General features: G+C 46.6%; 1 protein-coding gene across 1 annotated transcript; it reads right to left on the bottom strand.

Annotated features, from left to right (window-relative positions):
- PRELID2 (PRELI domain containing 2) lies at positions 1-25,630 on the bottom strand. The gene is made up of 7 exons (XM_050905319.1): positions 25,556-25,630; positions 17,259-17,316; positions 15,073-15,146; positions 13,359-13,519; positions 8,706-8,811; positions 3,106-3,171; positions 1-2,653 (listed from the first exon to the last, which is right to left on the bottom strand). The coding sequence occupies exons 1-6, from the start codon at positions 25,628-25,630 to the stop codon at positions 3,127-3,129; spliced, it is 519 nt and encodes a 172-aa protein (XP_050761276.1). The 3' UTR covers positions 1-2,653; positions 3,106-3,126.
- Positions 25,631-27,034: the final 1,404 nt, after the last annotated feature.

Raw genomic sequence — 27,034 nt, forward strand, 5'->3', positions numbered from 1 at the left:
ACCCTTTAATGGAAACACTCACAGATGAGCTTTAATGGGACACTACAATACAACGATTAAGAGAATGAAATACTCATTTTCTTAATTTTTAAATTTAACTTAGCTACAATTAAACAAGTGTGTATTAACTAGTTTCATAAAACAATCTGAAAAACAGTATTTCCTTTTCGTTCACCATCCTGTTACTCAGAAGAAGAGGCTGGCAGGACTGCTGGGAACGCTGATTTCTACAGGCCAACGTTGTCAAAGCTCCCAGGAAGAATACTATCAGTAAGTTAAATCATCATTTAAACCATCATGATTGCAGTCGGGGAAAGTTTTAAACATTTCAACAATTACATAAAACTTATAAACAGGGAGCTTTCTCATTTTTTTGAGCAATTAGGGGATTCTCTTTATGCCTAGAGATCAGTGTGACTACACACTGTCTTACAGATGGTCTGAGAGGGGACATCAGATCTGGTCAGTTTATTTTCTGTATCTGAAAATGTTTGACTTCATCTCGGTATGACAATATACATCAGGAAGAAACATACAGACACACAGAGCAAAAAAAAAAAAAAAGGCAAGTTATTTCTGAAAAAAATTAGATGGGTGAAGTTAATTGCCCACCGGGATTGACCTGTACGTTCGATACCGTGACACCGCTCCCCGGGGAACGTGTCCATCACATCCCCGTGCCCCGGTCACTGGCTTTGCAGCGTCCTGAGGGACTCCGTCCGCCCTGCCAACAAGAGCTCCTCAGACCTCCCTGTGAGCGGTGACTGCTCCCAGGGGAAGGCAGGGACACCGTTCAGCAGCGGGATGACTTCAGCTCCGACACAGGAGGCAGCACTCGAAGGTCTTCGGAACGGAAGCTCCTCGCAGGTGCCGGTTTGCGGCTGGAGCAGGGTCGCTCCCCTGCCCCGGGGGGCTGCTCCCCAGCAGGCAGGGGCAGACCTGAGCCCCGAGGGTGAGCCCAAGGAAGGCCACTCCACCACCCTGGCCGCACAAAAAGCACCTTGCTCCCAGGAGAAGTCTGAACCCTTCTCCTTTTGGCACCCACCAGTAAGCAGATGGGCAACTCGGGCTTTGAGGAAGAGCCTGGATTTTGTGGGACTTTCATTATTCCAAGACTACTTCTACTTTGGGGGTGGGGGAGGACGCAAATGCTTCCTATCCTAATTCCAAAATCCAGAGTGATGCGAGAATAAAAATGCTAGTCCTAAAACTGTACATAGCAGTTCAAACAGAAGTAATTTGATAATTTCCTCAGGCACACAAAGCAGCAACTCAATAAAAATAAATATGCTAATGAGTGTATTTAGTCTTGGCCATTACATTTCATAAATATTTACTGTTCAGCATTCAGAGTCCAAATTCACAAGAATCAGTTAACAACCAAAATAAGAAAGATGAAGGAAAGTATTTTGTTCCACCGTGCCAATACAAAATACGGTCATTTCCTGAGGACGGTGTCACGGCTCTCTCATCACAAGGTATGGGCTAGCACCTCCCATAGTGTAAACCTATAGCACCAGCCACGGAAGCAAAGGTTCGTGGATTCACACTACTGGAGAGCTGGCGCGTGGCCACAGCCTGTGGCTGGGCTGTTTAGTAGTATGCTCGTGTAGCTTCAGAATAGGATAGTTGAGACCATTAAATATTGAAATAAGCAGGCCCGCAGCACTCAGGCATAGCATAAGGAAGAGTCCACTGAGAGTTTACATCACATTTGAGAAAATAAAACACAACCCACCCTGAAAAATGCAAAGCCGATCATTTTGCTTTAGGGCAATCAAATAACTGGTTCAAACCTCCACAAAGAACAAACGCAGACTTTAACGGGGCTATTTGTAAAGTGTGGTATTACCCTAACTCAGTAAAGGGTATCAAAGACGGTTTGTGCTTATCTGAATTTTAAATGAAAAGTTTAAAATAAAACTATCCTAATGCGGTGTGTGGAACAAAAGGAGGAGAAGCGTATGAGACACCCTTTGTCAGGAACTTTACTTGCACGTGATCAATTCCCCTCCAGGTTTCTTCTTCTTCTATTCAGAAGCAATATGAGAAATACTTTCTGAAAGAATTCAAATATATGCAAAACTAGTATTGAGGCATGTCTTTACAGCTGAAAACAATCATGCCGGCAGGGGTATAATAACCAAATATTTCCAACACAGCAATCAGAACTGAAGTAATGAGTGACTCAAGCGGGGAACAGTAACCCTACTCAGCTGCTGGAGTTGAGCTTCATTTCTGTAGAATGAAGCCTCTACCCCACAGAACGAAGCTGTGAAATAAACAGCACACGGGGTGTGCTTGCACCTCCCTTGACAAGACACAAAGCAACTGGTTGACTAGGCAAGGGTGTCCGCATAGCGACAAGGGCTGTTTTTGTTTTGCTGGTCTATGTTCCCTTACCGAATTCTCAGTCTCTAGAGATTATAGCACCAATTCACAGGACGATGCTGTTTCCAAGCTTACACTTGTTCCTCCGTGATTTTCATGATCAACATCCCCTTTAAGTAGTACAATTCCTCAATCTTTTGTAAAAGATGTGCAGTCTTTCCTCAATAAAATGGTACCAGTAAAGTTCAGACAACAGCCATGGAATTCCGACGGCAATGAAGATATGCGGTTCCAAGGACACTCTACACAAATACATTTCCTCCTGCAAAAGCACAGAAAATAGGTTTTAGAAGAAATTTATTAGGAGGTAGTCCATAGCCATTTGCTCTTGTTCTGAAGCTGATGTAAGAGTTGACCAAATCCTCCCTCCTCAGATAACCCCTGAAGATACTACTTTTCAGTAAAAATCCTTAGATAGAACCAACGTCTTATTTTACTAGGACTATTGCACTCGTGATACATTAACAGAGAGGAGAGGATGAAAGACAGGACGCAGAAGTCGTCTTCATCAACACACTATTCAGAAACTCTGGAATAGTATTGAACCTAATGCTGCAGTAGATCATTATTTTTGAAAATTCCTCAAAAGTTGCATGCTATTTATAATGGACAAAAACCCCACATTTATTTGTAGAACTAGAAGGAGCACAATGTACAACAGGTATCACAAACTCTGAACAATTTTTCTGATCTGTAGATGGATGTTGCACTTACAGCTGCTCATTAAGAGCACGATCACTCACACTGCTCCTGAAGAAGTGTCTCCATTATTTTAATACCCTGGAAAAAGAGCACAAATAAATGCCAGTTTTACACACAACTTAAGTATTTCATACAATAGAAAGGGCACCCCACAACATACAAATAAAGCCTTAAAAAAAAAAGAAATTGCATTTTATGGTGCTGCGCTAACTCAGTGCGGTTCTCCCCGCTGCCCGGAAGGCACAAGGAGCGCTTACGGCACAGGCTGCTCAGGGCGACCCTGGAGAGGACGAAGGACCCTTTGCAGCTTGCAAGCTCTTCCAAGTCAAGGCTGCACGAAGCCAGGGCACTTGATCAGGTCACACATTTTATTCCAGTTCTGCCACTGCTTTGCTTGGACCAAGCCACTTCTCATCCCTGCACCTTGGTATATCCCTCTTTAAAATGGAAATACCTTCATTCATGTTCTTCGCAAGCAATTGGGTGCGCGAGTATGAAAGCTCACCGTAAAAGCCCCTACGATCATTTCTGTAATGAAGGAAAGTAATATTGAAATGAAGTAAAAAATGCCATCAGACAGCCATGAGGGTGAATATTTCTTCTCCAGGACTGATCTGTGAAGGAAGGAGGAACTACCAAACAACAAACTATTAATTAAACCAAAATGTAGGTTGAATCTAGGGGTTTTGTTTGTCGGGGGGGTTCGCTGCAGACGAGCCCTAGGTGCTCACCAACCAGCAACCTACAGCAGGGCAGCCATCTGACACACGGGGCAAGCTTCGACCAAGCGCTCTTCCCCCGTCAGGGTTACACACTGCTCCACAGCCAGATACTTCGCCATTTTGAAATTCATTTAAGTTCAAGGTTCAGTACAAAGTGAGAGAGAAGCAGCTTCCTGTTTGGTGAAAAGCAAAACCCACTCACTTCAGATAAGAAAATCCACAACATCCCTCCCTCTCCCACTTTTTCGCTCTGTCTGTGTACTGAGATTGTAGTAATTTGCCAACCCTACCTCTAATGTTTGGTCAGATCTTGTGAACTGAACCAAGCTTGGAGCCTAACTACAACCTATGCGGGGCTAAGGCTTATGCTAGTATGCTCTCTGTTTGCCAAGATAAAAGAAAAAATGTTTCTCAGTTTGAGTCACTGTGAGAGGAGGTAAAAAAAGACAATTAACTTTAACAAATAGGTCAAGAGAATTTCTTTTCACATCTCTACAAAAAAAAGGGACAAGATATTTTATATCTATGAAAAACAGTTCATCTTCCATGTCTGTTCTTTGTAGAAGGCAATAAGCTGACTACCTCAGTCTATCAGTCTAAATTGGACATGCCACTGTTTACAGAATGAAGCACTAATTGACATAAGTGAAGACTCAGAGGTTTGCCTAGGGAATTTAAAAATGTTACTTATTGAATCAATTATGTTCACCGTGTGACAACTGCTTTTTCTTTTATTTCTCCTCATAGCACTGCAGACTTTTAGGCAAAATGGTGTTGAGGAAGAAAAGGGGAATGAGAGGGGACTCCATTAAATGAATAAAATACGAAAGGGCAGGTACAAGTCATTACCCAGTATCTTTTCAGCAAGGAACAACTAAATCAAAGCCTAATCAATATATTCCTTTCAACTAAAGTTCAAACACTTAAATCTCAGCCCCAGGAGATCAGGCTTAAAGGAGCTAAATTTACACTGCTTAGAGCGCAATGATGCACTTGAAATGCAGAACACACATTGCCTGCCCATTAAACTCTGCACCTCCACAGCTGCAGCTTAAAAGCTTCTCCGACGGACAAGCCACAGAACAGTTCTATTTTTCAAAGGCGGAGGTACTCTGCTACTGTAAGAAGCTATCCCGCCGTAAGTGTCTACATACAGCCCTTATCAGTGTCATACCCCAAGGCACTCAAAGGGACGGGAGCCCAGCAGATTCCCCGTTCAGGAACGGCTACGGGTGACTCCTCCGGCGAGTGCCACTTTGTCACCGCAGCCAGTAACGCTGACACCACAGAGGGCACACCGACCCAGCAGCGGGGTGACGGGGTAACGAGGGAAATGCGAAATGGCAGTCTAAGGACTTTCCAGCACCACAGACTTGTTGAGCGGCCTACGTTTGTATCTGGAATATCTCCCAGCAGCCAGACCGGACTCCCAGCTGATAGGGACAGAGAGAATATATCACGTCTGTAACACACTCCACATCTTTACCAAACGCTGTAAGTTTTAAATAAGAGGTTAAGTGATGTACAGGAAAAGTATAAATGGCCTGTTTGGATGTGACAAAGGCAACGCATATTGCAGCGCATACCTCATTTCCATTGCCAGTACAAAAGCAGGGTAACAATTTAACAGACTAGCAGAAAATTTTATGCTGTCTCTGAAAAGAGCATCTAATACCTTTCATTCTTTTTGTAACCATGACAAAACATTTTTCAGTTAAATATTTGTTATTTGAGCTCAGCTCCATCATTTAACAAACACTACATTATGGCCTTTAATTTCCATCTCCTTATATATTCAAGTCAAGCAAAAGGAATCTAAAAAAGAAACCGAGAAGTGAAAGCGACAGAAATGTTGCAACATTTAAGAGGCAATGGATAAAACATCTACCAACATAACACAAGGTTCTTGCTACAAATGCTCCTTCATTGTGTGGCCTTAAAATCGCTCATAACTTTGTCTGCTTCACACTGGCAGGGACCATCGTAACTTAGACAAGCACAAACTAATTAGGCCGCTTTTTAAACAATTTTTAAAACCTCATACACACAAAGGCTGACTTTGGGGGCCACGACTACCTCTCCTGGGCTGGAAACTTCTCCCAGACTTTGCTTGCAGACCACAGAGCATCCTTCCCCCTCTCCGAAGGAAGCCAGGCTCTCGCCAATAGACCCAGAAGGGGCTGTGCTGGTAGCTGGGATTTACCAGCATATCTGCTCAGACTTTTGAATTATTCAGGAGGAAAGTTTTATTGGCAATAATGTGGGTGCACATCATTCACTAATACCTTGTCTGAACAGGTAAGAAAAAAAAAAAAAATCATAAATGCTGTAATTTCCACCCAAATGCACTATGACTTCTACAAACAAAAGCAGGGCAGGAGAACTTTACCTCCTATATTTTTGTTCAGAGTTGGAATAAAATAAGAGAAATGTGACAAATATGAGGAGCCATAAAATGTCACTGTCATTCTGTTAGGCATTTAAAAAACCCCTACCCACAGAATAGGCTCATATCTCAGTTACAAAAATAACGATTAAAAAGATCAGTGCCTTTGGTGTCCACGAATAGTTTCATGATTAGTAACTTTTCCCTCTCTTTCTAGAAGATAAAGATATTTAATATTGACTGTGTGAATACATGAGCTTTATTGTAGTCATTCACAAAATTTAATATTCATACAGTATTCTCTCCTGCTCTTCATGTAGCTCATCCCCTACTCCATTTCCTCTGCCCCCTCACATTGCTGCCTCCCACTGCTTCCTTATCTCATCTGAGCCTCTCCAAACAGATGGATGGAGAAGTACACTCCTGTCAGGATCGAGGAGATAAAGCAGGAATCATGGTTTGCCTTTGAAAGTAACATCCTTACGCATTCCAACCAATTACACCAGGTGCAAGAAAAGCAATGCCTTTTTGGTCAGGCCATTAGGAAGAATGCAGATCAGGTACTGGAAGACAGGAAGTAAATGGAAGCCTGGAGAACATTTATCAAGCATTGTCATTCATGCAACATATATTTTAAAACTTTAAATATCATCTGTGTATTGCCATTTATTACATTTGGGTAAAATGTGCCTCAAAACTGCTCCATGGCCAAGCCACAAAAGGAACCCTATCTAACAGCTTAGAAGAAATGAAATGCATAGATACAGCTGCTGCCTTAGGGAGACGGATGTTTTGGAGGCAGGGGGAAAAACCAGGCAAGACTGTACATTTATACCAGATCTGGTGCGCTTGTATTTTAATTTTTCACAAATCTGCAGACATAGCCAAAATTGCTGAAGTATTTCTAATGCAGCATTGTAAAGATACTGTGAGCTAGTTTGTTTTACCTGCTAGCTCTGTGCTGTCATAAGCCAGCAAGACGCGTTTCATTGCTCACGGCCATTGCTTACACTAGCATAGCTGTCTACTTCTGTCTTTTTTTTCTTTTAAAGGCACAACAAAAAGATCTTATCGTTATCAAGAATAAGCAAATGAATAAATGGCCGTGCCGCTGGAAATACGTTTCTATCTACAGTTCTTGGGGCACAGATTCCAAAATCTGCTTCTGAAGCACGAACGAGAGGTTGGGGCTGTCGGCCTCCGTGCCAGCGGAGAGGAAAGCGTCCGAAGGGACTGCGGGTGCTGCCCAGGCTCCACGCTCCAACACCCACTGACTTCAGTGGGAGAAAAGACAGGACACTGCTAAGGCCACTTAAAAACCAAACCAAACCAAACAAACCCAAAACAAAAAAAACTTCAACAGTATTAACCACTTGGTCCCAGGAATAATTAAAGAATGGCATAAGGCATGATCTGAACTGTGGACATCTAAGTTCATCTGAAAAACAAATTTCTCCACTAGATAACTAAAAAATTGTAAATAAAGGTGAATATAGGTTCATTATAGTCTTGCAGTACGTAAGATTCATGAGCCCAGCCATGAAAATGCCATGTTTTCAGGCACATACATATGTTTTCATTCATCTGAAACAAGATACAAACTGGAGGGGGGGGGGGGGGGGGCAAAAAAAAAAAAAGAGGGGAGGGCAAAAAACCCCTCTTACTTTCTCATTAAAAAGGTGTTATTAAATATTCCTTCCTTCTCGTTCTTGCTCCTTTTTCAGCAGACGTAAATTTTAAACAGTCTGCACAGCACAACCTGAACCCCCAAACCTCTTCAAGGCACAAACTTCCAGAGAACAAGACTTCCACGCAACTTCATTTCCCAATGAACACTTCAGGAGACGTTGCTGTTAAACCTAGTTTATCAATATGACATGACTCCCCGAAACGAAAGGCCTTTGAACACTAACTCCCTTGGGATGCTCTGCTGGATAGCTTTTATCCTCTTTCATAACTCTTACTGAAAGACAGAACTATTGAAGTATACAGAACCGCTGCAGGGAGACTGACTGTGGCTATTGTAAATACATCAAGCTGCCAAAAAAAAAAAAAAAAAAAAAAAAAATCTAACATTACTGGAGAAAACTGCGTGACATGATATAAATTCATGTTGACTACTTTTGACTATTTCTGTGTAAAGGTGCTATAGAACCACAAATTATTATTACAGTATTAGCTGGTACAATGAGGCATTAGGAAGAAGAACGGTTTCAATGCCTGGGGGAAATCAGGAACAAGAATGAATTACAGAAACTGATAAAGTCATACATGCCGTGTTTTAAAATGTATTTGAAAGAAAACTATTACCATAATAAAACTAAATCCATTTTTGTTCTGCTTATTCTCTATAGACAAAAGAAAAGGTCAAATATTTTTTCAACAATTAAAAGATGTAAAGAATCCAGACTTAAAACAAATTAATTTTGAGCCCAGATGATCTGGTGATTTGAAAAAATTTAGACTATAATTCAGGGAAGAAATTCAAGCAATAAATGACTTACCTTCTTCACACCTTGTTTTAAAAACGATTGAGCAAAAGCTTCCAACACACAGTTGAGCAAACCTGCCCCCGTAACTGATATTCTGCCTTTTTGTGTGAAGTCTGTCCTAAGAAACAGGAACATAACACACTTTTATTTTTCTGTCTACTTAGTAAACATTAAGTGTAAACTCTACGTTAGAAAGTTAATGTTTGATACCCAAGTAAAGGATTCATCTCTTACATTCACATCTTTTGTATGACAATCTCAAAGGCAAACGTAACGAGATACAGGAACAACAGCGTAACGAGAGGTTTGTAACGACCATCTCCCACGGTCAGCGCTGCTGAAGGTCCAGCTGGACTCTGCCTCAGGAAAGACAGGCGCTTACACGTGTACGATTTTGTAGAGTCCTCGGGACATCATCCCACCCAAGCTAGACAGAGGCAGTGGTAACCGTGAGGAGAGGACCCCCCACTCCTACCCCCGCAGCATGCACACGAACCCGGCACCACCGATGCCCTCGGCACGCCACGACCATTTATTATTTCTGCCAATGCAATTCGCTAAGACAAACGCATGGAGCTCAAGTGAAGGAGCTGGAGAAGATGAGAAGTTCCCCCCAGCCACAGGATGGATGTCAGCAGTAAAAATCCACCACTGAAATCAGCTGCCCTGGTTGGGATTTTATTTTGCAGTTTCACCATTGTAGGGGACAAAAAAGGGAGGCTCAAGGAAAATATTGATCTCTGATTGATTTCCGTAGCATGCAGCTGGCAATGCCGCATCATTACAACACAGTCACAGGGAGAAGTCTATTAATGAGATCCAACTACTAAATTATTGACTAGTTAAGTACGGCAAATTTGGTCTAATTGTTTTCATGATGGGAGTTTAATTAAAGTGTCTTTAGTATAAAAAGTCTAGCAATATTCTTGTTCAGATAGTGTCAGGGAGAGTTTCCAAAGCCTGCACAGCTTTCAAAACTAAATTAAAAGTTACATCCAATGCAAGGCTCTTCAAAAGAGGGAGCTTTTATATGGGAGATCTTTTTAATTCCCATCTCCAGCTGACAAGCAGGGCTCATGCATCACGTGCATCTCTCCACATCAAGGAGAGATCTTCTCACCCTGCGCTTACTGCGCTGCAAGAGACTGCAGCTCCCTCGGGCTGTATGAAATGAGGGAAAGTGCTGGGTAATACAGGGAACCCGACGGCAGTTGAGGGATACGATACGAAAAAGCAAAGAAATGCTGGTGGGGAGGGGGAAAGCAGTCAAACCAAAACATGGATGGCAAATGACACCAGAGACAAAATTCAAGCTACGCAGGGATTCTCCACTGTGCAAAGACATGTATAACCTGCCCAGACACATGGAAATTTGCCAGTACACAACTTCAACATAAATCCAGGCAGTTACAGGGGAGTTTTGCCACTGACTTTCCCCTTCGGTTTGTCACTGTGCACAGACAACTCTCCCCAGAGCCCTCCCCGTCAACACGGACGCTGCCCAGCTGAGCTGGGTGGAAAGCAAGCTCATACCTAACGTACGTAATGCATGCTTTTAGGGTAAGCGCAAGTGAATTACTCTAGAGACTGTCCCTATCCCTAACTCAAACACATGCACATGCAAGCGGAGGGGAGCAGCTGACAAGATTCAGATGGGTTTGATATACCAGCAGTGAAAGCTGCAAGCCCCGGAGCCCTCCAGAGCTGCATCCCGCGGCAGTGCCAGCAAACACCAGGGCAGTGCCAGCAAGCCACCCCGGACCCTCTGCAGGCAAACACCACTCAGGTCTGGACCCAATCTGCCTGCGGCTCTGCCTGTAGCCAGGCTTTGCCCACGGGGACTAACTGGCCTTCTTTGGACTTTAGACATCAAGATAAGATTCTTGTCTGTAACAGCAATTAAATCATGGAAACCAAATAAAAAGTGTCATGAAGGAGTTCAGCCAAGAGGATCACAGAGGTGCTTTCTGGCCTCTGAATATACAGATATGCCTCACCATGCCTTTTTCAATGGTTTATAATTTATTTATGCTAATGTTTGTTTGCTACTAGATCTTTTCAGACATTTATATGCTCTGCCTGGAAGCACCCACAATAATTCACTTTGCAAGAATGTGCAGCAGTTGGCATCACTGCATTCACATTTATTTAGGACAAAATAACCACCTGACGTTAAGAGGAAGAACTACACTGTGGTTAAATTGACTGTTTGGGACTAAGCAAGCATCACTTCAATTTCCCCAGTTCCACTAGGGACATCAGGAAGATCACAGTCTCCCTTCCCTGACTTGCGGTTCTCTAGCTGAAAATAACAAAGGATGTAACTGCCAATCTCAGACTGGGTAATGGATCTCAGGTCCTATGGATGAGGTTCTGCTAAACGTCTAAGCCACCGGTCCCTGCAGGGACTGGATTCATGGTTTGATTTTCTACAGCATACTGGTCTACAAAGCAGCTAGGCTGAAGTCAGCACAGACAGTTATAACTTCATCTGACAGGGGTAGAAATATTCTGGATTCCCATCAGCGTCATCCCACCATACATGCCTGGGACCAGGCTGCAGCTCTCCAAAGCAGCTCTGTCACTAACCCCACTGGCAAGAGATCTCCTTGCAGAGGCACAGAGCAGGGCTGCGGGTGCCGCGGCTGTAACGCACCCCGCTGGGTCGGGAGCGAGCAGTGCCCGGCGTGGAGCCCATCACACAGGGAGAGGCGAAGGCAGCCGACCTGCTCGGGCAGCTGATCGAGATGCAAGCCAGCAAAGCGGCGCTCTGCTGTCATTTATCAGCATCCTTAACAATGTCATGTTAAAGCTGATTAAACAAACAAACAGCCCGCTACAACACGCGCACGGTTCGTGACTGAGGTGCAGAATTTTCTCATTCTCTTCATGCTTCTAGTGCCCTGAAGACTTTCAGGAGGTTACTATTGAAATCTGCCCAGCAGTGCTTAGCAGGGGAGAAAGACAAGTTTCTGTCTGTACTCAGGTTACCCTCACTCTCGTAATGTTGTTCTCTCTTTAGGGGCATAATGTACAATTTTCCCACTAATCAGGATCGCTTGAGTCTCCTCATTGTGTGTCTTCTTATTTCTCTCCAGTGCAATAGTATGCTGCTAATGTTATGCCCTTTGCATAATACCTTCATCTATTCAAATGTAAATGTCACCGTACGTATACTACATGCAGGTGAAATTTCACGCCTGTTTTGCCAGCCAGCATTTGTTAGATCCGATTACCTCCATAAGACTCCTGAAGAGGTGACAGTGGTGTGCACAGGCCTTGAACCTACCTGGCCAGGGCAGCACGGCTGAGGTCCACAGGCTCCTGCAGCTACATACTGCAGCTGCCGACCCGCACCGGTGCCCACGGTACCTCCAGAGGCACCGTCGCCTCGGCAGGCATTGAAAGCCAGTGTAAGTGAACCTGCTGAGGCTGCAATCACACTCTGGCAGCCCAGCTACGCCTCTGCCTTCCCAATTGCCACAGTATGCTTTAAGATAAGAGTGAGCGATGGTGACACCGAGCTCAGACAACTCCCCTGCACAAGCCTGCAGGAGCAGAAGCAGCACGCCGAGAACAGTGTCTTTCCTAAACTGGAACTGAAAAGCCTTGAAAACAGGGCGTGAGTGAGTGACCAGTTGCAGTAGTTAAGAGTTTTGACACCAACAGGACCAACATCCACAGCTGCAATGCAGCTCTGATGCAGAGGAAGCCTCAGTAAGGACAGAGGGTCCCAGCAAACTTTTGAAACAAAACAGTTTAAAAAGCCAGAGGAACGTGTCCTCAAACAGCAACGTCCCAGCGTGGGGGCTTTCAAAACTGCCTAAGCCACAAGGAATTTAATTTCATCTGAAGTTGGTGGTTTTTTTCTTAAACATCCTTAGAGCTTTCCGAAGTCACATGGACCTTGCTGGACAACCCTGCCACACTTCCCAGGGAACATCACAAGGCAAAAGTAACGACTAATTACAAGAGACACCAGAACAAAGTAAGAATTAATGGGGTTGACATCAGCTAGAAATAAATCTTTTTTTAAAGACAGTCACATGTATCACATACCTGCTCATTTCAATGCTACGGGAATTAGAAATTCTACTCTGATCCTGCCATGAATGTGCATAAAGACATTTCTAGGCTCCACTCTGCAAACACAAGTGTGTGCTCACCCAGGCAAAGTCCCACAGCAGCTTACATCTCTGGGGCACAGTGGGCCAAACATCGGAGAAAGAAAATTGTTTGGGAACAAGCATGCTCCATGCCAATGGCTGGCAAGCAGGAGAGAGCTGATAATTTTTAAACTGCTGCCCAAGCATCTGTTGGTAGACACGAGAGCAAAACGAACACTCTGGCTACGCCTGCTGTGCAGGAACAGCGGGGCAGCCTTCTATGACTGCAGAGCAGCACACAGAAAATTAATTTCCAGCAATTATTTGTGCTCTGGCCAGAGAACCTAACCTCACGTCTGAACAAGCCACTGGAAAGTTATAGGACATCTACAGCTGCTGCTTCAAATGCATTCAAGACACACCAAAGAAATTATTATTCAGATCCCTCTCATTCCAAGCATTCAAAAGGCAACAGAAAACCCATTTTCAGGGCCATGGGCCTGCAGCAGCAGCCCTGAGCGGGCACAGGGGCAGCACTACTCCAGAGGCCAGCACTCACCAGTTTGGATTCTCCAAGCTCTCTCTGAAGACAGACTCCTCGCTCAGAGACGCATACTGTGTCCACGTAAGACAATGAGTTTTCATAGCCATATTTCTTTTCTGCATATTAAGCCAAGATTCCTCTTCCAAGTAGATGTTGGGCACTTTTAAGACACTGACCTGGGAAATAGAAGAATTATAGCTTTTTTAAAAAAAAAAAAAAGGAAAGTGTAGAATCACTTCTCAGTATTTTGAAAGTATTACTAGCCTCAAAGGATAAGACTGAGGATTCAGGAGGAGGGCACATCAGCTGTGGTTAGTCCAAATGAGAACGCGCAACCTCCTCAGCAGCGACTAAAGGCTATGCAAACGCTCCAAGATTTAGGGAAGTTGCTCGGTCCCCAGCTGGACTTCCAAGACCACTGCAGGCCAACTTACCTGCACCACTTCACGCTCCCTGTCTTGCTGCTGACAGCTAATTTATGACAACGAAGGATAAGAGAAGCCACTTCCAAACAGTTACATGCAAGGCAGCCAAACCCGCCAGCTAAACCACGAGGGCAGGAGAAAGGCTTGCACCTCTGCAGGCTCCTGCTGCCAGGCACAGCGGCTGACGCCCTTCTCCAGCTCCTTTCTCCCAGGAGGCCTCCTCCTCTGAGAGCCCACTTGTCAACCTGAGTGACCTTGATCTAGCAAGCGTGGGCCAAAGAAGGGATGGAAATCTCACCATCGGTTTATTTACATTCTGCCTGTATAGGGCAATGATATGTTCTCCTCGGCAGGTGAGGCTTGGAAGAGACAAACACATGTTTAGAGGCAAAAACATACAGAGTCGTCACCACCAGGAAAAGAGTACATGCACACTTTTAACCATGCAGGATGTAAAATAGTACAGTTATTTAATCATGCATGAATGTAAATATACTTTTCTGTATACAGACTATCTGCTGCAAGACACTCTGCAAAAAACCAAATAATAAATTAAGGCTAATTCTCCTCCCATAACAAACTGCAAAGAAAGGACAGTCACTAAAAGAGACACAGGAGAGAGACACTACGGGATTGTACAACCCAGGTCCTTACGTCTTCTACAGCCTCATCTTATCTTCTTTATAGGGACTCTACAATGCCACATTTCACTTACAACTTGCTATAGGCACATAAAGTATTATTTTAATTCCCGCTGAATTCGCTTACAGATGGTTTTATGAGAGATTACAACCCAATGTGTTCAGGAGCCATGGATCAGACATCCAAAATACCTGAGCTCAGCTTAGAAATAATTACCCAGTGTTTATTACTAGCTGCTGCCTTCTTGTCGAGATCCACGAGACTGGGCTTTTATAAAAATACCATCTACCACACAAAAATCGTACACATTGACAGCAATAAGATTATTATATTGGGGTGGGGGGAATGGCTGTACTTTAACTGTGGCCCAGGTAACATTTTCAAACAGCTTTACTTTTTCCAGGTACAAAAGTTAATAGCCCATCACTGCATGTAAAACAACCACCACCACCATCTTAGTGTGCTCAAGGCTCCAATTTTGTCCATTCAAGTTAAATATAAAATCAGTTCCTAGAGAATTTTTTCCTCTTAACTTCTCTTTAAAAGTAACTTTTCTAATTTAAAAAAAAAAAATCATTAGGAAATGTGATCCTTTTAAACAAGATAAATCACAGTGAAGCATCAAGGTTTTACAACTTGACTAAATTTCTCTAAGTAGTTACCTTTCTTAAAATTTCAGGAATTACATTCCGGCACGTTGCAATTCTCCTCCGGTAAATAATCCCCGTAGACAAATCTGATGATAAAAGAAAATCAGAAGGGAAGAGTTACAGCAGCGACTATTACCATTTTTTTAATAAAAACAAAGTAGTTGGAAGACTTCACAGCACAGCAAACGTGCAAGCAGAAATGCTGGCAAATTACCAGAGCATTGGGGGGGTGGTTTTCGTTTTGTTGGTTTTTTTTTTTTTAAGTATAACCCAGTACTTCTGCTGCTTTGCCAGACAGAGGGCTGTAAATAAGACTGCTACAGGCATTTTGTGCTCTGCCTCAGGAGGAGGGCGTCTGCATCCATCACTGCAATCCAGACCCCCCCTTATCCAGCACGTGGTACCAACATTTTCCTGGCATTTATAGCGGTGCTCCTGGGTAGCAAAGCACTGCAGGCAGTGCCAGTGCCAGGCTGCGTGGGTGCACACAGGACGCCCTCCCGCAGCCCGGGCAGGGTCTGGCAGGACCCACTGGAGAACCCTGCTCCTGGGGTGGACGGGGCGCCAGGTGGACGATGACTGGGGCAAGAAAAAAGCTCGGGCGACTGAGCTACCAGACTAACATACAGACTTAAGCTTTAGTTTATTTCTATCCCCACCCCGATTTATATTCTCGGGCTCATTCTCTGGGCAAACACACTGTGTACAAGATTTAAAGAACAGTCCTGCCTCATCACACGTTTACTTTTGTATTGAGTTGGACCCAGTGACAAGGACAAAACTATCTATTAGGAAACAAATTACAGTTATTTAGTATCTCAAAAAAATGGCTGGCTTTTAGAATCACTTTGCCTTTTAATATTTAATGACCCAGATCAAGAACAGAACGCTACTGAACGAGAAGCCAACTGGCAGGCAGCCCAGGTTAAAGACTTCTCTGGGATAAAAGAGTACCTTCTCAAACAGTTGCATTTGGTGGGATCTGTGAAATTAAAACTTCATGGGCTTTGGTTTTCAGAACTCAACAAACACATCACATTAATAGCATGAAGCATCTCCATGCAACATAGAGCAGAAAAGCATTCTCCAGAAAGAGTGATTTACTGCATTTGAAGAAAACGGCAATGGCAGCACTAACGCTCGGCTTGCGTGAATCTCAGGGTAACCTCACCAACAACTTGCTTAGAAAGAGAGCATAAGCCTGGAATTAAGAGCCACCATTAAACCTGAGCTGCAGGACAGATGACATCTCTAAATGTATGATAAAGAATTTAGGGACTAAAACTTTGGGGATTAAAGCATTTGGGACTAAAAATTTAAAGTCTGTAAGTTCTTATTTCATCCCAAATGCATATTTGATCACAGTTCCCACATTAGGAAGAAAGGTGGTTATTTCCACGCAAAGTCCTATGGTACTTGTTTCCCACGTGGTGACATAACTGTTTAATACCTCCTCCACACTGGCATGTTACTTTAAGTGCCTAATTGCAAGCATTGCCTGCAAGCTCAGCAACTGGAAAACAAAAATCCACGTGGTATCAGCAGACCTGATCTGACAACTGCGCTCTGACCCCAGCAGATTTATTTTTCTGTCAATATGATTGGGAAATGGTAACATCTGATTTCCGGTATTTCAGGAATTCTGACTGATAAAGCGAGAGACTGAGGATCTGTGATCACTCCCTAACTGTCAGCATCCTACGAGGCCACCGTGCAAGTCTCTGATTCCTGGAACTACCTCCTCATCTGCGAGGTGAAACAGCAAGGGATCCCTCCAAAGGCAGGGATCACAAAAGCCAAGCAGTGCGATGCCTGTGGAGCACCCGAGGCTCGATCCACACAGCTCACTGTGCTTCCTTCCAGGGGCCTTACATCTCATCTGTAGAGCACTGCAAATGGAAACCACCACAGAAACGCCAAGGAACCATACAACAAAAGAACATACTACAGAGAAACCAGGCGTAACGTGTCTAACGGCCTCGGAATAAGCTGAAAATTCAAATACTTAATGAAGTTAAAACACACGATTTGGGGGGGAGGTAATATTTTCTTGGTCTTGCTTACACAATGTCCAGCACACAGGAATCCCAGGCATGTCTGCAGTGTCCAGCTTCTATTGAAATACAACTATTACATAATTAATTTTAAAGGTTATGAGAAATTTTAATTAGCTCTGTAAGAAAAGTCAGGCAGCTTACCTGTTTTCTCTTCCACTGTTTCTACAGCCGTGACATGTTTCTCCATGGGACTGGGATACTGGGATAAAAATGCATAGGGTAAAGATTACCACTTCTCACATGGGTGAAAGAAAATTGCTAGCTGTCACTTGTCAAGTCAGAAGCAGTTTCATAGCTTCTCTCAACAGGTGCGAGCTGCCTGATATTAACAATCTGCAGTCTCCATTCAAGTTAGCGGAAAGGAAGAATTTAGTAAGATTAGCTTAGTAAGTAAGATTAGAAAACAAACAGAAAACCCACAATACTGCTATGAGAAAAATTGCTTGAAAGGGAGCTGCTACCTTTTGCTGCAGCATACAGACATCTTCCACACACCCTCCATACCACAGAAACGAAGACGCGAGCTCTTGATCCGCATCACGTTTTTCAAATGAGGGCTAAGCAGAGCTTTCAGCAGCGTGGCAGCTCCACAGGCCAAAGCCCCCCGCGCTGCACTCCGCAGAGAGCAACGGCATCACGAGCTTCTGCAGCAAGCCTGCTCCTTGTCGCTGCCGCTAAGCACGTTCAGCCACAGAACCTATTTCCTCAAGCAAAAAGCTGGAAAGGTACAGCGCAGCGTCACCTGAATGCAGACTCTGGTACGTAACATTTCACTGTCCTGCAAAAGCTGCTAGGGGAGCACGACAGCAGGACGTCACTTCGCACTGCAGTGTGGGTCCACCCTGGCAAGAGGGCACGCTCTTCTGCTCAGGGGCTGGCGTGCAGCAAGGATAAGGGACTGCTACTGCCTGTTCCTGCTCAGGGTAACCTCATTTTCCTTAGGCTATACAGACGAGACATTTCAAGGCTGGAAGAAAGAGATTCTCATTCCAAGACCCCCACTGAAAAGGAATTATGCCAAAATCGTATAGGTTGCCTGTAGGGCAACATGCTATATAAGAAAAGTATGCACAAGAACAGGACTTCTAAGGGTGAACGGTCTATTTTGGAACTTACAAAACTCCTCTGGCTAGAAATGAGACACAGAAGGCTACAAGGACCTTACTCTCCGTTGCAAAAAGTAATCAACTCTGGAACTTACAAAACTCCTCTGGCTAGAAATGAGACACAGAAGGCTACAAGGACCTTACTCTCCCTTGCAAAAAGTAATCAACATTCAACTGAATAATGGACTCTAAATTGTAAAGTGCAAGGTAATTTATTGAACTTAAATAATACTCAAAAGTTACTGTAACCTCCATGCTAATACAAATGCCAGACTGAAGAAATACTGACCACCAGACTGACATTAAACAAAATATGAAGCTTTAGGAAAGGTGGGGAAATTGCATTTTAAGGCTAACTCAGTTTACGTAATGCAATTATGATGTGCAATAATAGGAGCTCCAAAATTCTGATATAAAAGAAATCTTGGGTTCTAAGCTAAAAAGGTTGACAACTCCAGAACAGACTGTTCTATAATCCAGCTCTACTATTTCTTCTTCCCGCAGAATAAAAGTTGATTTTAAAAGTGCAAGGTTTTCAAGTCCTATTCTATACAGAAATTGGAGGCTTCTCCAGGACATGCTGCTTTGAAATGGCAGTAGTGGCATAATTACATTATCGATGTAACTTACACTCTGCAAGGCCCAATCGTGTGAAACAAAGAGCCATTTACATAAATCTTTGACTAAATAGCAGGCTCTATTACCCCAGTATTTAAACAGAAATAGACTCAATTTCCTACACAGCACAGTAAAAGAAATAACATTACAAATCTACAAGCAGATGTAATGGCTAGGAGAGTCTAACAGCCACAAAAATAGTGTTTCCAGCCAGCCACAGCCTCCCTGCAAGGTTTCCATTCCCCAGGGATGCCAAAGCTAACAGCAGCAGAGAACAAAGAGATCTCAGCCTGGCTGTTATTTCAGCCCTGCAGTAACTCAACCCCCCAACCCTCCTCCCCAGTACCAGAGGCACAAGAGTCCCATCCCTGTCTGAAGGGCTCCCACTAGCCCAAGGGCTGCAGCCCTGCCCTGCGGTCTCCTCGCCCGGGAGCACAAAAGCAAACTGCCCTGCGTCACCTCTCCTGCTCAGCAAGGGCACGGGGCAGGCCCTGCCATCCCTTCCAGCAGTCACACACGACACTGGCTCCAGCATCCTCATCCCCAACTCCTTGCGTTGGGCTACAGGACAGAGCAAGGACTTCCAAAATTTGGAACTGCCTGAAGAGAGGTGGCTACTACTGCGCTGCTCACCCACGGTCCTGCCCAAACGTCGCAGCTCCCACCACGCACCGTTCCCGAGAACACAACTGCCAGCCACGCTGCAAAGGGCAGCCCTGCGCCAGGAGAGAGGACTCGGGGTGCTGAGAGAGGGATGGGCTGCCGACCTGCTCTTGCCATACGTCCCTGGGAGCTCCCAAGGCGCAGCTACTGTCCCCTCAGCCTGCACCTGCAAACCAGCGCCGGAGAGGGTGCCGGGGCTGGCCAGGAGCACAGGGCTGCCGCCCGAGAGGATGGGCAGCAACTGCTGCGCAGAAGCCGGCCGGGGTGTCAAAGGGCAGCTTTCCTGCCTGCTGTTAGGGCAGCAGGATGGGCAGGGCAACGAGCCTAAACCTCAGAGCTGCCGGGGCAGAAGTGACATCCCCCAAGCACCCAAGGCCCTTCCCGCATCGCCGGCGGCACCTGGCAAGGAGGGAATGCCATCTTGTGGTCCAGCCTGCAAAGGCACGGCACCTGCCTCTGCGCCGGCAGCGGGGCGGGCAGCGGGGCAGGCAGCGGGGCAGGCAGCGGGGCAGGCACATCCGGGGTGCTCTGCCTGTCCCCCGGCTGAGACAGAGCACAGGCACCACTCCTCAGCCCTGCCACAGAGCTGGCATGTGCCAAGCTGCCGAAGGGTCCCACCAGGAGGGGACCAACACGACCCCCTCGTTATTCTGGAAATGCATGAGCAGAGCAGACCCCCGAGGCCCGTGCGCTGACTTGACGCGGGAGCGAATCTCGCCCCTCTCCCTGCTAAGGGACAATCTTCACGCCTTGCCTTCGTCAAACCCTTCCCGGACTGCAGCCAACACGTTTCCTGCATCTCGGAGTGCACCTGGGGAAGCACAACTCTAAACGCTGTAACTCAAAATGCTACACTTTTATGAAAAAGAAACACCTATCCAGACGAAGTGTGCGCACTTTTTTAAAAAAAATTAAATAGTTCCAATGAGTTCCTGTAGTAAATTTCTTTTGAGGTTGATTTGCTTATTTTAAAGACGTTTCTCCTCCATCATACTTAGAGGACCCCAAACAAATCGGCGACAGCAGAAGCCACAAAGCTGACTTTGCCACTCAGCTATCCATAGCTTTAAAATGACTTTTTTTTTCCCTGGCTGCCGGTCATGAGTGTTTCCCGAAGACATCAGAGCCCGCTTTACAGATGCAGAGCTGCAAGTGCGGCACCAGCAAACAGCAGTTCGGAAGCCCTGAGACCTCCATACCCAGAAACCCCTTGGCACCCCAGCACGGGGGGTACCCGAGCGGTTACGGGGTCACCCCTCATCTCACCCCTACCGGAACTGAAGCACTCCATTCTCCACTTGCAAAAACCTGACAATTAAAATCAGATAAAGAATTCCTGTGCTCTCATTCGGTCTTCCTGCAAATGTATTGATTGTTTTCTACAAATAACAACAAGCAGAATTGATTGCATTAGTCATTATTCTGAATCCAGGGAATTAAGATCCCACATACCTTTCCTAACTGGAATGTGTACGGTCATTTATCAAAAGCAGCAGTTCCTAATCACAGCGATGTTTCTTAGAAGTTATTTGAGGGAAATAGCAGGCCTGTAAAAGTGGCACTGTGTTTAGCAGCAGAGAGAAATCACTCCAGGTTACATATAATGATTTGTATAAAAATGAAATATTTCAAAGCAATGAAGGGCTGGTTTTACACACAAGATCAAATGGAGCCCACATAAATCAAAATGACAGCTTCAAAGACTTGCAAAAAATAATAATATTTAAATTCATAAATATTCTGATTCTTTCTTTTTTAACTGCAAGGAAATGAAGCAGTGACACTGCAAAATCAGCTAAACCTTTCCAGATTCCTCCACTTTGTTATTGGTTTGGAAGGGTGGTGGTTGTGAATAAACGTAAATTTAAAAAAAAAAAAAAAATCTAGCAGACCCACTGCACAGATTACTTGCTGTGATAAAGATCGACAAATACAAAAGCCTTTCACATACAGACACACTTATTTCAAATACAAATCAATTTGTCATATTTGAACTAAATGTTTGATTTATAGCTTACGGGCTCACTTTAAAACGACACCTGCACTAACCCAAAGGCCACCCCAGCAGAAACTGCTGGCCGTTCTAGCAGGCTCGGGCCCCTGGGTACGGGGCAAGACTCCCCTCGGCTCCGCACCCCACAAAGGTCTAACAAGCCCGGCTTTCCTACAGCCTCAGCGATGCTGCGGCTCTGCCTGGGGACCGGCCACGCGAGCCCAGGCACATCAGATGGGTATGACAGAAATTAATGCCCCTACTTCCAGCAGGATTCTTCCTCACCTATATCGCAGACGTCCGAAAGGTGTACTCGGCGGAAAGAAAGCGGCCCTTGCAGACCACCATCCATCCGACCCACCCAATACATCCCTCAAGATCGTACTCTGCCCGTGCCTGTCCTCCCACACCAACCATGGAGGGGCCATCTTCTCTAGAAACACATGGCAAAGACAGAATATTTTCTAACATACTTCTGAACCGACATACAAGAACATACACCCCAATATCTGATGGAACAGGCTGTCCATCTCATTACCACCTATTTCTTACCGATTCTATGTAATGAAAGCAGAGGACACATCTCTGCAGTAAGAGAAGCTGGGTGTAATTCTGCTGCAGAGTGCAGCGATGTTTTAAACCTAACCCGGGAGATGCACAAGGGGGGGGGGGTGTCAGAAAAAACAAAAAGCCCACACTGACGCCTTCCACAGTGCGAGTGACTTCTGTGCTCCATCCTCAGAGATCATAAATTGCAGCTGATACGCAAAATGCCCCAGTCGAGGCAATACGTGGGATTTCGGTGAGCCAGGAGATGTCTTGGCACAAGCATGCCCTTGAAGAACCCCGACTGCTTTGGCTTTGGTCTCCTCTGAGAGCACGTCTGGTTGCACCTTCCCACCCTATTTTACAACATAACAACATTCAAGGGTTCAGCTTGCAGAGTCACAGCAGAAAGAACAAGAGCAGGAGCCCTGAAGTCAACTTTAACTATGGCATTTATGAGTAACTATGGCAATTATTTTTTCAATCATATCAAATTCCTGGTTAAAAGCATGTGATGCACTTTGCTGCCCCATACAAATGAGGATTATTTTAACCTTTCTGCTCTGTGCTGCTGGCTGTCATAATTAGCCTCACTATTCACCTCCAACTGCCCTTCTCAAGTCATATGGAAGTATACTACAGAGTACAATTTCCATTTGCATTTCTACTCTAGTTCAAATCTTTCACAACGAAAAGCACTAACCCTGCTTCTCCTCTCACCTCTGCCACACACTCAAGAAAATCAGCAAAAGGTGGCCCTGCCTTCTCTTTTCCAAGTTTGTTCAGAGTTTTCAAATGAGTATTTCAGAGCACATCCATTGGTTAGCCATAGTGTGGCAGTCTAAACTACGTGGTTAGCAAATTTGACTGCCCAAGCTTGCCAAAGATACAGCTCAGGATTTCTGCAGCAGGGCGAGAGAAAACAATGTTTGCTTTTTCAGCTTTTTTTTTTTTTTAAAAAGAAAACCTTAAATGCATCTTTGCACAGGCCTATTCTAGGGCAAAAAAAGAATACCTGTAGATGGTTAACAGAAGAGAAATAGAAAGACTCCAGACTAAGCATCTTTGCCTGTATTTACTGTTCAAAGTTCTGGCACTTCGGCTTGTGAGGATATTTTGGGTTTTTCCTTTGTAAAAGAATTTCACATACATGACAGTTTGGTTTTCAGTACAGGGCATGACACCGCTACAGGGATCCAATTCCATTTTGTACTGAGCCATCAAATACCAGAAAAAAAATAGGCGCTCAATTAAAACATAAACACACCACCACATCTTTTAGAGATTCATGTATCTCATCAGTCATTTCCTCACGAGACGGACACTGAACACAAGAAGCTGACACCACCGAGACCGCGTGCAGAAGCCGGGTGACTTCAGCAAGCCCAATGTCGTCTTCACAGGCTTTCAGCAAACAGGAAAAACTCGTTATTTCTTGGTAGAAGTGCAACATATCGTCTTCCACTCCTACTCTAACCCATAAAACCAATCCGTTTTTTAAGGATCTGACAATTTTTAATAAAAGGTTACGTAGCACGAGGCATTCTCCACCTCCCAGCGCCCAGGACGGCAGCAGCGGGAGCAAGGCTGCACACCGCAGGTCGTCACGGCACTGCTGACGAATTAAGAGTCGTTGGGACTGCCTCGGCTGCAAGCGAGCGCGCGGGGCTCTGCACCGCCACCGCGCCGGCCAGGGCTGCCCGGGGCATCTGCGCCGCAGCAGAACACCGGGCAGGTTCAGCCCCGCGCGTTCAGCCCGGTTCTGCTGTGCATCAGTCGCACAGCCGCCCGGGTGCCAGAGCCGGCTGGGCTTCTCTCAAGCGGACACACTGCGGGTTCCTCTTGGCACTGCCTTTGTCAAAGCCAGACCTCTGCTAACAGGAGACGGAGAACTGGCAGCTGGCTGAGACAAAGAAAATCCTTCCTTGTGTTTTAAGTTGGTTGCATCAAGGATGAATTTAGCCCAAAGTCAACGTTTGTTTAAACATCTTGTCCTGCTGAGAACATCCACAAACCCATGGGGTTTTGTGCGAAGGAAATGCCCTGTGCTATACAGCTGCTCACTTCTATCGTTAATATTTAAACACACACGGCCAAAACAAATATAATGGAGCCTGCTCTGTTCTTCACCTTGGTGTTCACAAAAACCAGCCGCGGCTAGAGGGGAAAAGCCCGGCATCCGCTTGTAATGAAGATCAGAATTCATCCCTATTTCTGTGCTACTGTTCAAATGAAAACACCAACAAAGAGGACAGTTTTGATGCACAGTTGGAGCTTGGGTCTGAGAGGCAACAGTGCTCAGAAGGAAAATTTAGCAGGACGCTGTTTTTCTAGGAGCAGATGCAACACAGAAACACTGTTTACCTGCCATTAACACAGCCTTCTGCCACTGCAAAACATTTTCATTTTAAAGCCTACTTAAAAGTCTAATGATTGTTGCACTACTAGGCCAAAAGCCGTACTGCACCAAGCAGCAATGCAGGCGTTACCGTTCTACAAGAACAGAAAACCAGAATTCATTTCTACTGATCCGATCTTTCTTTCAAACAGATCCCAGCCGCCACGGCGGAGCCCCTGGAAGGGCAGGGGCTGCCGTCCCGGCTGTGCACATCCCTTGTGCCACGGGGCAGCCGTTGCCGTACCCCGGCCGAGTCCATCACGGCTCACAGACCGGCATACAACGCCTGTGGAGCAGAGCCTGTGGCAGCAGGCGGGATGCAGTGGCTTTGTTTACTGCCTCAAAGTCCCTCTCGCGTGTTTCGACCACACCACGCTCTGCAAGCAGCAGTTAGGCTGTTTCTGGCCAAGAAGAATGGCCACCTGCTTTCCACCGCAGCCACGGCATTGCACGCCCTGTCCTCCACGCCAGGGCCAGCACCATCCCTGCTGGAAGTCACCACAGGCAAGGCTACTGGACTCAGCCCGGGCACCCCGGGGTGCCAGGCAGCGTGAGGGAGACTGCTCTGCTCCGGAGACCCATACGCAACCGACACGCAACCAACACCTCGGGCACAGAAACGCAAGTTTTCGTCTAAGCATGAGGAAAGCTCTGATAACGAGGAAAACCCAGCTTTCAGCTGCAGGAAGGGCCCGCACACCCACACGGCCCCAGAGCGGGGCCCGCATGAAGGCACGGCGAGCCCTGCTCCTCCTGCACACCCTCCTTGGGCCAGGCTGCCACCGCGGCGGCGGGACCGAGGCAGCAAGGCGGGTTTCTGCTCCCCGGCCGCCCGCTCCGGCGCGTTACCCACGCCAGTTTTCTCTCCCACAGACACGCTTTACGGTTTTCCACGCAGCCACCGCGCCAGCAGGACCGGAGAAAGGCTGCAGAACAGAGACCAGGGGCAGAGCCAGCGGCTAACGCAGCAACTACAGTTAAGCAGAGCGGCTCCGAGGCGCGCACACCCCGCGGCCGGGCCCCGCCGCCGCCGTGAGGCGCTCCTGCCCTGGCCGGCAGCGCCCCGGCAGGGCGGGGGCAGGCGGGCCGGGGAGGCGCGGGCCAGCCCGGTTACCTTGCGGAGGTAGCTGGCCACCACCTGCTCGAAGGGGTACCGGTACACGCGGTGCACCTCCACCGTCACCCCCATGGCGGGCTCCGGCCCGGGGCCCGGCCCGGCCCCGCTTCCTGCCCGCCCCGTCCCGCCCCGCGGGCCCGCCGCCGGCCCGCCCCGCCCCGCCACCATCTTGTGTGCGGTCGGCGGAGCCGCCGCCCTGCTTGGCGCGGCGTGCCCCGGGGAGGCGGGCTGGGCGAGGGCCCGTCTCGCTGGAGGAGGCCGCCGGGCTGCGGGGGGGGGGGGTTCCGTGGGTAGGAGCAGCCGCCAGGCCGGGCCCCTGCCCAGGGCGGCGGGGCACAGGCGGCGGGCGGGCCCCGGCACCGTTGGGCTCCTGTCCCGTCGTTGCAGCACGGCCGCAGATGGGAAGGACGGGAGCGCTTCAGCTGCAGCCCCCGGCCCTCAGCCCTGGTCCTGCGGCGTCGGCGCCTCACGGCAGGCCTGGGCCCGGGGACAAGCGCTGGGCGATGGCCCTGGGCAGAGCCGTTCCTCTTGAAGCTGGGAACAGAACCGGACTGGACAAGGGCAGCGCTGACTGCGACGGCCAGCGAGGGCTGCGGCCGCGGTCACCCCTCACGCCTTCGCACCCTGCCGTGCGCCGCAGGCTGAGCCCAGCGGGGACGGATGGGAGCCGTAGAAATAAAACCAGCAACGTGTTAAAAGTAACCCGTTGCCTCCACAGTAGCCTCACCGTGTTGCCTTCTTAGGAAAGCTCTGACCTCTTTTTCACGTGAAATAAGAGAGCATTTATTGGGTAAAGCAAGTCAGTGTGTTATCAAAAATAAAATGAGTGCGTTTTGAAGTGGGGGGAGCGAATCCACCCAGCGCTGCTCTGACCGTGTCGCTCACAGCCCGGCCCTAACGCTGCGCACGGACAAGTCCGGGGCCGGGCGCCCGCCGGGCCTGCGGGACTCTGGACTAAAGAAGGGAAGAGCACGGCTCCTCGCTGCAAGCATCGTCCCAGCAACATGTCGGCATGAACAGGAATAGCTGACACAGCCAGGAGGAGTAATAGTGGTTGAGAAACACCGTAATTACCGAAGAACAATAAATATTGATTTTATAAATGCATATTTGCATCTAGTTTTATTGTAAACATTAAACTACTAGGCAACAATTTTGCCTGGTTGCTTTTTTCTTATCTTAAGCCAGCAAACGTTTGAACAAGCCCAACAAACTAGGAGATCAAACAGGTCAAATTTGAGGGCAGAGATCCGCTTGACAATTTCTGATTTGTGAGGTCTCATCTGCCCTCAACGAATACCCCAAGGACTACATTTTTTCGTGCTGCAGATCCTGGTACAATAAATGAAGCCAATCAAGTATCTGCTATAGATTTATGCACTTTTTTTGAAAAATAAACCCTCAGTACCCACTGAAGAGTTTCAGTAGGAGACATACGGAAGTCTAAGAGCTAAACCAACATTATTTCTAATCATT

Source organism: Gymnogyps californianus, chromosome 14 (genome assembly GCF_018139145.2).
Source record: "Gymnogyps californianus isolate 813 chromosome 14, ASM1813914v2, whole genome shotgun sequence".
Taxonomy (NCBI): domain Eukaryota; kingdom Metazoa; phylum Chordata; class Aves; order Accipitriformes; family Cathartidae; genus Gymnogyps; species Gymnogyps californianus.